Source organism: Drosophila serrata, unplaced genomic scaffold (genome assembly GCF_035046125.1).
Source record: "Drosophila serrata isolate PLE 108 unplaced genomic scaffold, ASM3504612v1 contig_119, whole genome shotgun sequence".
NCBI classification, from domain to species: Eukaryota; Metazoa; Arthropoda; class Insecta; order Diptera; family Drosophilidae; genus Drosophila; species Drosophila serrata.
This window is the reverse complement of record NW_028257017.1, coordinates 73,590-85,992: the sequence shown is the minus strand read 5'-3', so window position 1 is coordinate 85,992 and position 12,403 is coordinate 73,590. Positions and strand designations below refer to the sequence as shown.

At 41.1% G+C, this 12,403-nt stretch overlaps 3 protein-coding genes across 3 annotated transcripts in view; 1 reads left to right on the top strand and 2 right to left on the bottom strand.

The window, feature by feature from the left end:
- The window catches only part of qin (tudor domain-containing protein qin), a 67,351-nt gene that overhangs the window by 53,265 nt on the left and 1,683 nt on the right, over positions 1–12,403 (bottom strand). The gene's annotated exons all lie outside the window — the stretch shown is intronic.
- Positions 5,148–6,491, bottom strand: Tssk (Testis-specific serine/threonine kinase). Its single transcript, XM_020957738.2, has 2 exons — positions 6,348–6,491; positions 5,148–6,278 (listed from the first exon to the last, which is right to left on the bottom strand). Exon 2 carries the CDS (start codon positions 6,233–6,235, stop codon positions 5,333–5,335), a length of 903 nt encoding a protein of 300 aa, XP_020813397.2. The 5' UTR covers positions 6,236–6,278; positions 6,348–6,491; the 3' UTR covers positions 5,148–5,332.
- LOC110187642 (uncharacterized) lies at positions 6,250–12,391 on the top strand. The gene is made up of 8 exons (XM_020957051.2): positions 6,250–6,280; positions 6,605–7,158; positions 7,540–8,156; positions 9,523–10,071; positions 10,245–11,047; positions 11,108–11,313; positions 11,411–11,553; positions 11,617–12,391. Exons 1-8 carry the CDS (start codon positions 6,250–6,252, stop codon positions 12,203–12,205), a joined length of 3,492 nt encoding a protein of 1,163 aa, XP_020812710.2. The 3' UTR covers positions 12,206–12,391.

The following is a 12,403-nucleotide window of genomic DNA, read 5'->3' as shown; positions in this document are numbered from 1 at the left end:
ATAAAATTGGTTCCTAAACACCATTCCACATAATAAACCAGAAGTTAAGCCAACAATTTGGTTCGCACTTTAAGTTGGCTAATATTTGGACCACCCGAAATTGCTCGAATTTGGCTTATTGCATTTTTACGGCCTCTATATTTTGTCTTCTGGCCAAAAAGATCGCAAGTGAAGGCAAATCTCTATGGCCAAGCCAATATCTTTTCCTTTTTTTTCTGTTTTTTCATTTTGGACAGCTAGCAATTTGAGCTTGACTTCTGGGACCCGGCCTGACTCGTGTAATGCCTGCTTTACAGATGTGGAGTTTATAGTTTAATGGCTTACATGGGCGAGTTGGCAATTTGGACCATAAATGGCCAAAGGCGCAAGTTGAGTCGCGGGCCGATTGGCACAATAATCGGATCGGATCGGATCGGATCCGGGGGGATTCAGTGAGCGTCGATAGCCTCTGGCAGGAAGCTGATGATGAGATGGATGACCAAGTGTTTCAAAACAAGCACAAGCTCAACAAAACAAATATTTAGAAAAATGGGAAATGGGAACACGAAAGCGATGACAAAATTAACATTCATTCACGCTCAAGTAAATATTTACGCAATAAATTTGCATTTAATTGCATACCAGAGGCGACAGCCACAAAATCAAATCAAATCAAATTAGAAAACAATCCAACAAAACGGCCAGAGTCCAGAGAGTGTACTCCAAAAATTCCACCAAAAACCGAAATCCTGCAGCAGCAGCAGGAGCAGCAGGAAACGAGTGACCAAAAACAATTTGTTCGTCGTATCGAAAATCTAATCAAATTATGCGCCAGAAATGTCAAAAAAGCGTGAAATGTTTGGCTTCGGGGCGAGCGAATTAACCCCCTGCCCCAGGTGTGTGTCCTGTCCTCCACTCCACCCATGTCTGGTGCACCTGTGATACCCCATTATCGCATCATCATCGTCGTTCCCATCCTTCCTTTCTTCCCACTGGGAATCGCACAGCACCATCAAAATTGCACAAAATAAGAAGCGCTCAACAAATCATTTGCAAATTTTATGCAAAATACATGCAAAAGTGCTTGGCAAATATGGGCCTGATCAGTATCCGTATCTGTATCTGTATCTGTATCTCCCCCATCTCAATCTGATTTGGACCACGCACATTTTTGGAGTTCTCCTCTCGAAATGAACTAGAATTTAGCGTGCGTGGGGGTGACTGGAGGTGGGTGTTAAAACAACGAATGTGATGTGACTGCGGCTAAAATGTTTTTATGCAGTTCGCTTAATGTGTTTTTGGCCATAAACCAACTGACAACTGGTCAAAGCACAGCTAAAAATCCACGGATTTCGGCGTGAAAATTCTGGAAAATACGGAAGAGGGGCAGAGAGAGAGAGAGCGTCCAGAATGACAACGATAACAAGTGAAAATCCCCCCAGGGAATGTTTCTTCTCCACTCTCCCACCAATTAGGAATCATTCTCAAAAACTTTTGTCGCTGACCCCCCGCGTTTATTTGTTTTGCGGCCGCCTAATTGCATTTTCAACATTCGCCGGCACACTCCTTTATTTATATTGTAATTGAAATCACATTGGGGACACCATGGCTTTGGCCATGACGACTTTATTTGGGAGAGGCACTTCCTCTACTTCATGTTCTCGGTTCTTTTTTTTCTTGGCAGGCTAGAAAATCAAGTCGAGTTGTTTTTTGTTCCAATCTATTTTCATGTTTTTTAGACAGTCTGGGAAACTATTGCATTGAGTAATGAGTGTCATAAAAGAAGAAAACAAAAAAAAGAGTTCAACTTGAGCAATTATAAAAAGCTGTAAGACAAGTCATGTTCATTTGTCAGAGATTTGCATGGTTAACTATATATTAATTACTTTGCAACATGCAAGGCAGCACATGGGAAAATAATAATAATAAAGTATAGAATATTCTATATAATAATACGGAATGGAATAGAATATAGAATATATATAGAATAATGATAATATATAAAATGTTCTATATGATAATAAGGTCTAGAATATGTTCTTGACGTACTTAAAAATATTTTCTTTGAAATGATTATTCTAAGACCATCGGATCTACTAAGAAATTTATAGAGCAGATTTTAAACTGTAGGTATCTTTTGATCTTTAATCTTTTATAATCATTTACCGTAAACTATTGTAGAGTACTTATATATCAAGATGTTTTTATAAGTAGTACATATTAAGATGTTATTTTAAAATATATATTTGGTTCATGATTGATCTTTTTTAATATATATTCAGAATACATCAGTGGAGACTATTGAGTCAAGAACTTGATCTATTCAGACTCTCCTCACACCCTAAAAGTGTAAAAGTTCTTGAGGCTTCGGCCTTGTAGTTATATAGGATTTAAAATGCTAAATACTTATTTTTTTTAATAAATGTCATACAAAATTATCCCCTTTTTTGTGCTCATATCTAGTAAACGTTGTTTTTTTACAACAATTCAAACCTACATATATTATTTAACATTTCTTTAAGCTTCGTAAATGTTATCTAAAAATATACCCAATATAGTTCTCTAACTCACTTGAAAAATATAAATTTCCTAAAATAAAGAAACCATTTTATATTTTAAAACCTTTTCCTAAAGTTAAAAGCTTTGCCCCTTAAGGTTATTGGCACTTCAATTTAAGTCTAAAGTCCATTGAGAAACCCAAAGTTAAATAAAGTCCACTGAAAATTATTACCCCATATTGCGAGTGGTCACTGAGACCATTTTTCAAAGGATTTATACCCGAGAAAGCAGGAAGTTGGAAGGCATATCTAATAAGCCTTTAGCAGCTCCGGATGTGAGGACAGTATAAATCTGACACGTTTGTTGTCCCCAAAATTAATTCCGTACGAGCCATTTGGGAGCGAGACTCTCGACTGAAAATTGGCCACAGCAACAGCGGCCAGATGGCAGATGAGCCATGGCAAAACATTTTAGTGCCCCGCAGGCGGGATAGGATGCTGCATGGGCACACACACAGACAACTTATATTAATTAATGCAAAATTGCATTACGCATACGCACAGGTGTACCAAGCGAGCAAGAAACTCTGTTCTGTGCCTGTGTTGCTTGCCCAACACATAAAAAAGAGTCGTTAAATAAAAACAACCAACTTTTTGGACAATATAGAAAGCAACAAGCTGGTAGAAAAACAACTGAACTATGTCATAGAGTAATGGCTTAACGTTAGTGGTAGTAGAGGCTTTCCCTTAAGAAAGGAACTTGAATATTATTGATATTTACATATATAATAGAAACTAAACAATATCTTTTAAGATATTAATACTCTTCTCTGCATTGGTAAAATTCTTTTGATAATATTAAGACATATTTTCCATCCCTGCCATAGTTGTCCTGCACTCCTCTCTCTCTATGCCACAACAACTAGACCTTCCTTCGCATCCAAGTTGCCACTTAAGCTCTCCCATTCAAATTATCTGCCCCACAGCTCTGATTTGGTTTGTACTTTCGGACACTTATTGTATGACTGTCGATGTCGTGGCCCGAACTCTGCAGAGTCTGTTTGAGACATGGTCTGGTCGACATGGCAACCGGCTACTTGCAACTAGCCACTTGCAACACATGCCGCCGCACAGGACACGAAAGCGATGCTAAAACCGAGACAAAACCAATCCCAAACCAGGCCAGGAATGGCGAAATTGAGCAAATCACACAATTAATTATGTTCCATGCCAGTGATTAGTGCCATGACAAAGGCTTATTCCAGAGCCGAACCCAAAATTAATTCCAACGAAATTATAACTCATATTGATGAATGCTGTGGCTGCTCTCTAAAAACAATCCTTTGACTATATTAATTTCAAATGGTTTCGGGCTTGGATTTTTGGGATGTTTTTACTGAAAATTAATACCAAAGGAGCAGAAATAATATAAACTACAAATTTGAAGATAGATTTATGAAAGACAAAGAATTATAAAGCACTGATGAATTCTAGAAACAAACTTCTATAAAAGAACCTAATTCAAGAATAATGAAGCCAGTATTTGTGTATTTATGAAACAACATTGACTCTTAATTGGTAAAAAAGATTTCCGAAAAGTATACTTGTTAAGAAAACTAAATATGTTTTATGTTATATGTTAAATCAAATTAATTAATTAAGTACAAGAAAGGACGTAAACTCCTATCTAACAATTTAAATTAATGTGCAAATGACATTTTTGTAAATTTTGTTAAAAGAAACATAAAAATCGCACTTTTAATCTGCTAATAAAATCTTTTAAACTCTCTTTGGCTTCAATCTACTTTTATGAGAGTTCAATGACTTATAAAGAAACACCTGTGAGGTGTCATTAAAATTTAATCTGTATGTCAGAAATAATTACTAATTTGGTTAGTTTTAATAAAATTGATTACAGATTAAATTTAACAGAGAAATATATCGCCAAGTTAAATAAACGTTTACGGTTTTATAATAAAAGTCTTGAACATTTGTTTTATAGATAAAATATTGAAGAAATACTTAATTTGAAATGGAAATGTCCGAAGTTTCTACAAAAAGTGACTCACTCTCTCTTAGCCAAGGTTCAGTGCTCATCACTACCGTCTTTCTTTGAGACCAACCCATACGTATCTTAGTGAGCCTCTGCCGACGACTCTTGGCTATCTCGGCTCACTAAACACGGCCAACAGAGGCGGAGAGTGTGGCCAACAATGCACACAATAAACTAAAAAACAACAACAAACTGTGCTTGGCCATATGCAGGTGGGGGGAAAAAGATAATATGCAAGCTAAAAAATTTGTTTGAAAATTTACCTAATGCTATTTTATAATAGTTTTTCTTTTAACGGTTATGACAGCGCATACTTTGTTTCTGTGGTCAGGCTTCGTTGGGTCTCTGCTCCAAGACTTTTCTTATTAATTGCGATTGCATAATATTGACTTTATATTAAATGGGAACGTCATTAAATATAGAATAGTTATGTCAACATAAGCCTAAAACAATATAAATTTGTTGAACTGATTTTTAAGCTTTTTTTAACTATTGAAAGCTGGCACACTGAACATCCAAGAACAAAATCGATTCAGACTATTCGAATATCCTAAATATTGAATTTAATTCCCTGCATTCACAAATGAAGTCCGCATAGTAAATAAAAAAAAGACGAATTCGGACTTGTTAATACAAAATTGCTATATAAATATGGGGGGAAGTTTCAGATATAATCTGAATGGTACTAGTGAATTTCTGTGATAACTTCAATTTACATCTATCAGTGAAACCATCGCACGCTACGACTCCTTTTTCTCTCTGGCAGTGTGGTTCCTCCTCCTCCTGATATGACCCAGAAACCCTAGGGCGTTGCTGGCTGGGACTGCTCGGTGAATCGCAGCCAGGCACAGTTGCAGATCTCTCGCAAATTCCAGCGGGCATGCGACTCGGGCTCCAGTAGCACGGAGACCGTAGCCTTTGCCTGCATCGAAATCACCTCCTGCAGCTTACGGCGGAAGGCGTATTTGCGATTTTTCTGGGCCTCCAGCAACTTGTTCAGATTGCTGTCATCGAACGGCATCTTGGCATTGATCATGATGAACAGTATGACGCCCAGGGACCAAGCATCGGCCGACTTGGGGTCATAGGGTCGTCCGCAAACCACCTCCGGTGCGGCATAGGCCGCCGATCCGCAGTACGTCTCCGACCTCACCTCCCGACCGCCATCGTCGCGACAGAAGCGAGCGAACCCAAAGTCGGCCAGCTTGATGTTCAGACGCTTGGAGAGCAATATGTTCTCGCACTTGAGATCCCGATGGGCAATGTCAATGTTATGCAGATACTTCAATGCCTTGGACATCTGAAGGAACCATATCTTGCACTGCTTCTCCTCAATGGGACCGTTCTTCTTGATGTGCGACAGCAGATCCCCATGCTCGGCATATCGCATAAAGATGAAGATCTTGGGCCCGCGCTGCAGGATACTGTGGATTTGTATGATATTCTCATGGTCGATCTTGGTGAGGATATCCAGTTCGCGCGGAAAGAACTTGTTCACAAAGTCCGCGGGCGCCTTGGCCTTGTCGATGATCTTGCAGGCCAAGTGTACACCGTGTCCGGCATCATCGGCATATCCGGCTGTGATAACCGTGGCGTACGATCCTTCACCGATCTTGTGACCGACATTATAGCCCCGCTGGGCCAATGCATCCACATCGGAGCTGCGCGTGATTAGCTGGCGATTTCCGGAGCTTAATTTGGACATGATGTGCAGAGTTTATGTGCGTGCGTGCGTGTAGTGTGTCCGACTGTAGGATGGTATGGTTCACATTAACGATCGATGATCGCTTTTCAAAAGACGGGAGGAGAATATTTACCTTTTACTTTTGCTGATTTCACAAACTATAATTTACAGATACTCTATTTCACTGAATCTACTTAATTTTGACAAGTCCTCAAAGTGGAAAATATACAAAATGCTTTGTTGACAGGGAATTTTTTGATAAAAAACAAGGAATACTAAGTTCAAGCTATTTTTAAGATATATTCATTTACAATTTCTGTAAACTGAAGATGAATCCTTAATAAAATATAATATATTTTAACAAATTCATTGTTATTTTATGCTTTACAGCTTCCAGCCTGTTGGTCTTAACCCATGATGTCGCTGGTTCTGCTCCCCAATCCCCGGAAATTGGTAGAAAACCACGAGGCAGTCAAAACACCAGCCTCATCAGCGATTCAGATCTTAGCGCTTCAGAGCGGAGTCGTCGCCTGATACCCTATATGGCCTTCTATTTGCCAGCCCCCGAGTTACCCATCAATCAGCAATATGCGAGCACCAAGCACTCATCGTCTGCTGGCGGAGCACAGCTCCAGGCACCGCCACCGGGGCCAGGAAGGATCCCAGTACCGGTGGCATATATGCCACAGCAGCAGAAGCATCATCCCCATCACCTTGGTCCACCGCATCCGCCGCCTGTGACGACGCACTATCAGGCGGGAGCAGCCGAGGTGTACCACAGCATGGCCATTGGCAGTCACCACCAGCAGTCACATTCACATTCACATCCGCATTCGCATCCATATCCCCACTCACATCCTCCACCTGGCCAAGTCAAGGAGCAGCCTCTGACGGATTCAGGCGCCACTTTTATTGCCTACAAGCCATTGAACCCATCGCACAAGGCAAGTCAATAACCAATTTTATACTTTCCAAGGGGTAACTTTAGATGGCTAACCTTTTACTTTTATAAAAAAAATATAGTTTGTGAAAAAAATATATATTTATAAATATATACATTTTAATATGTAATATATTTATAAATATTTATTAAGTAAAAAAAGGCTTCTACATTTCATGGCATTTAATGCATAATTTGCTTCATAGAAAAAAGTGATTTAATCAAGCGTTTTTCTAATAATATAATTATATTAGTAAACTATTAGCGAGGGTATTAAACAAGTCAAGTGACCATTGCCTTTAGTCCCCTTTCTCTATTACAATACAGTTCATAGATCATAAATAAGCATAAGTAATCACGAAATTCATAATTTACACGTACACAGCACAAGACGGTGCAGCATTTTCCGCCATTGCCGCCACCGAAGGAGCAAGTACAGCAGCAACCACAACAACAACAGCAGCAGCAGCACCACCACCACCATCACCTCCTTCTCCAACACCAACAGCATCACCAACAACAACAACAACAACAACAACACCAACAACCACAACAATTTGAGATACTATCACCAGGTTTGGTGGCTCCATCCCAGTTGCAGCGTCAACGTGGCAAACAATCAAAAATCAATTTAACGCCATTTACAGCAAAGAACACATTGCCGGGACAGTTTATACCCATTATTTATACGCCAGTGAGCAGCAAGCCCGGCTCCGCCAGTCCCATCAATTACAATAATATCAATAATGGCAACCTAAAGCAACCAGAAATTGTCTACCAAGCAGCAGTGCCGCATAAAACTTCCCATCAAACACAAATCGTTGGAGTTCTTGCCTCAGCCGAGCAGCAGCAGCATCAGCAGTCACCATCATCATCCGGATCTTCCGAGGAGGAGAAGAGTGTGGAAGCGGAGGAGGAGGTGCAGCAGCAGCAGGAGGATCATAGAGCCCCCGAAGAGCCAGTGGAGGTGGAGGAGCAGCAACAGCAGCAACCAACTCCAAGGTAAGATTTATTATAACAACACTTGTGATGCGAAAGCTCAAATGTAAGTCAAGCTCTGATCTTATGAGTCCATACTCCTCGTCATCAACTTGCCAGGTATTTCTCACAGCCACGCCCACAAATATAGCGTGAGGTGCTCCACTGGCAGTTGCAATATTGCATGTAGTGTGTAGAGTAATTAAAAGTGTTGCTACCATTGTCAGCTTCATAACCGATTTATGTCATCGACACAACAACGACTTGAACCAAAGCATCCAAAGCAAATGTCTTACATATTCATAATAGAATTTGTTTCATTATTAGTTTGAAAATACCAATGTTCCAAAAACTTATAAAGAGCAACTCAGTTGAAATTTAAAGCTTGAGTATGTGGAAAATTAGTCTTTGTCATGTTGACATTCTTATTAAAAGCCTAGACCCTCTATAATAAAATAAAATATTATATTCTTCAACTAATAAATGTTCTCCTAGCTCATAGTTTATGTGAATAGTTCCCATTTTTTGATACCACATAAAAGAAAATGACATAGTTAACCAATTCGAAATGCATTTAAAAGATACTCTACATATTGAACTTGCGAAACACTCGATACGCACGCAATGCAGAAACTTTAAATAATTGCATTGAAGTTAATCTGGAATTGAGACTGGGTCTGAGTTGCATGCACAACAGATGCCCTTGGGCAGAAAAATCAATTGCATTAAATGCACTGGACCCAATCCACAATCTGCTGTCTCCTTCTTCATCTGCGGCTGCAACTGCTCTTCTCCCAAGCTCACAATCTGGGCCTTCCTCCTTCGTCACCATCTTTGCTGCTGCCGCCGACGACTACTGTGGTGACGTAAGATCCATGACGACATCGAATTGCAACTCGAATTGCAGTTCGATGTACAACAGGAGACACTGCCAGTGGGCATAAAGTGGGCAGAGATGCAACCTGGCCAATGTCTCATGTACATAAGTACCACTGCCCCGTATGTTCTTGTAGTAATTGTCAAATTGCAAATTCATGTCATAAATAGCCAACGGGGTCCAGGTCATACAATCATCCGAAAAGAGAAGGGTAGGACTATGTCGCCATTCAAGGAACATTTTTACAGCCACCTTAATGTCACTCGTGATTAAACACACTCTTGTTTTCACACTTGTTTCAATTTAAGTGGTTAAATTAAATAACCATTAAGAAGAGATGCTGATATTTTGGTAGTTTCCTGGGTTTAATGAACTAGAAAGTCCCTTCCAAACTTATAATACAAATTTTAAATAGTAAATCAGAACTACAAACATATATAAACTAAACTCTCATCTCATTTTTGCTTACAATCGAATCCATAACTGCTTTGCATGATGATGACCCACCCACAGCATTGGCTACGCTTCCGTGTCGGTACCCGATACAAGTTCAGTTACCGCCGCCACCACATCTAGCAAAACCGCATTGATAGTACATCAAAAATCACCGTCATTTGGCGGGCATGTGAGTAAATACGAGAGTTACTTCAACATGGCCCCGCCCACACATTCGCAGCATCCGCACCTGACGCCCCAGGAGAAATACGTGCTTTACTTGCAACAGCGCATGAAACACCAAAAGCAACAGCAACAGCAACAGCAGCAGCAGCACAAGAATTACGACTTTCCACATCCGGTGGTGGTGCCAGCACAAAGCAGTAATACTCTGACCGGTAGCCGCCATCCTGCCAACACCCATCTGCATCCCCATCAGCAGCAAACACACCATCATCCCCAGACACAGATCCATCATCCAAACAAGAACTACGACGATGCCCTGTATGTGCGGCCGGATGCAACTGCTGGCCAGCAGGTGCTGCACATTCCGTTGCGCGCCCTCATGGCCCATGTCCAAGAGCAGACGCATTCGGAGTCGCAATATGCCAAGGATGAGGCGCTCGGGTAAGCCATTTATTACAGGTGAAGCCACAGGATAACCGGGGGACAGTGATCTGGTTTAGATCATGACAACAGTTCGCTTACTCATTTTCAACAATGCTTAAGCTTAAAGAAAGCTAAGGCCTAACAGAATTCCCATTTTAAGATCTCATATACTGAAACTAATACCTCTTCAGCTCCCCAGCACCGGCGCAATATATTGATTATCTGATTGACGGCCCCCGACAATCGCTGGATGATGAGCAGCAGCAACAGCAGCATCAGCAGCAACACGAGCGTCCTTTGGTCCATCATCCCTCACCCCAGCATGCTTACATTTTGGTGACCACAACAGCTCCTCATATTGAACACCAACCGGCGCCACAGCTTCACCCGGAGATATCCTCCACCCCAAGGCCTCAAATTTTGTATAAGCAACAGCCTACACTTCGATTACAACCCGTGCATACCTACAAGGCCACTCGACGTCCCATTTATGTGACCGCACCCCCTCAAGCCGGTCCTCCCACGCCTAGTCACACGGTGGAGATTACCCCAAAATATGTTTACGTTTCAGGAAAGCCTCCAAGTGGCCCAGAGCGAGAACCTTCTACGGTGACACCCATTAAATTGAAGCCCGTTTTCAAATACGCTCACGAGCGTCCACCATTAACGCCCGCATACGTGACCGGTCATGAAGATGATCAGTTGCCTGATATTCGTACCTCATCGCTGGCCGAGATCTTGCACAAGCTTCAAGCGAGCAATCATCTCCCACAGACTCTGACACCCGACAATATTGACAATTCCATTAAGACCCTGATAAGGATATTGCAAAACCTGAAGCAAACCCAAACGATTGTGGCAAATCCACCGCAGCATCACGAACATGAGGAGCACAAACACAATTCCCAGGACTATGACTACAACGGCGAAGATGATCATCATACAACGTCCACGGGATTCGAGGAGGAAACAGTTTCCAAACTAAAAGGACCAAGTGGGTATATATTCTTTACAACGTAATACATTATTTAATACTTTCGAATTACTTTAATAGATAAGCATCCTGGACCAAGTACGGGTAGGCCTGGAATCGATTATCCCAACTATGCAGAGATCCCCAAGACAAGTTTCGAATGCACTAAGCAACGTTACAAGGGATTCTTTGGGGATCCAGATACAAATTGTCAAGTCTGGCATTATTGTGATCTCAATGGTGGCAAGGCATCGTTCCTGTGCCCCAATGGAACCATATTCAGTCAGGTAGGAAGACTTGAAGAACTTAAAATAAGTTTAATCTTCAGACAAGAAAATATTCTAAATTGTAATCTTAACTCTAATTTTAATCTTTATCATTCAGATTGCTCTGACTTGTGACTGGTGGTTCAACGTGAAATGTTCCACTACTTCCCAACTTTATGTGCTAAATGAGCGACTCTACAAATACATTCTACCCTTCAATCCCAAGTTTCCCGAGGACTACAATGGACCCATTGTAGACAAGTAAGATTATAAAACATCAACATATTAATTCATTTAAATAACCCACTTATTAATCCTACGCAGATACCTTGCCATGAAGTTTCAGGAAATGGAGGAGAAAATGCGGCAGGAGAAGCAACGCAAGGCTGCTCAGCAGGCGGAGAAGCCAGTCGTGGTCTCATCATCCACTCCATCCCTGCCCAAAAACCACAAGCCAGAACCCAAGCATGTGGGCAGTGGGATTAATGCCCAGGTCTATGAGCAAAGCTCGGAGCGAAATCTATTAATTGACGACGAGATTGATGACATTTCGGAACGTGGCAGCTACGACACATTCGATCAATCCCAACCAACCACCATAATGGCTCCTACAAGCACCCAGGATGATACCCAATCCTATGTCCTCAAGCCAATTGTGGTGTCATCTACGCCACAACCGCTACCACAAATTGATTTCGAAGTGGAACCCACAGCACCGGAAAGCAGCGAAGAGGAGGATAAGCTGCAGAGTTTAAGAGAAACAAAAGATGCCGATAAGAAAATAGGGCGAGAGACGACGAAAGTAAGCGTGGAAAAGCTGGAGGTTATCGAGATTAAAACCGATGGAAATACTGGACAATTGATGCCCATCAAACAAAGCAGTAGCAGCAGCAGCAGCAATGAGCAACAATGAAAGGGAAATCTCCAAGATAGAAAGGAATGAAGGATGAGCTTGCCATATTTGTAATGAGAAATTCGCCCCTAAATTATTCTTTAGCGAGCAAGTACTGTAAATAGCTAGCCGTAAATGCAACTGTATACATATACATACCTATAGCTATAGTTCAAATAAATAAATCTGACTAGTAAGTAAAATAAACCCCAACTGGGA

Coding starts and splice junctions, on each gene's coding strand:
- Tssk (XM_020957738.2), bottom strand. CDS start 6,235: ATGTCCAAATTAAGCTCCGGAAATCGCCAGCTAATCACGCGCAGCTCC.
- LOC110187642 (XM_020957051.2), top strand. CDS start 6,250: ATGTGCGTGCGTGCGTGTAGTGTGTCCGACT. Junction 6,281..6,604: donor TGCGTGTAGTGTGTCCGACT/GTAGGATGGTAT, acceptor TATGCTTTACAG/CTTCCAGCCTGTTGGTCTTA. Junction 11,048..11,107: donor TTCCAAACTAAAAGGACCAA/GTGGGTATATAT, acceptor TTACTTTAATAG/ATAAGCATCCTGGACCAAGT.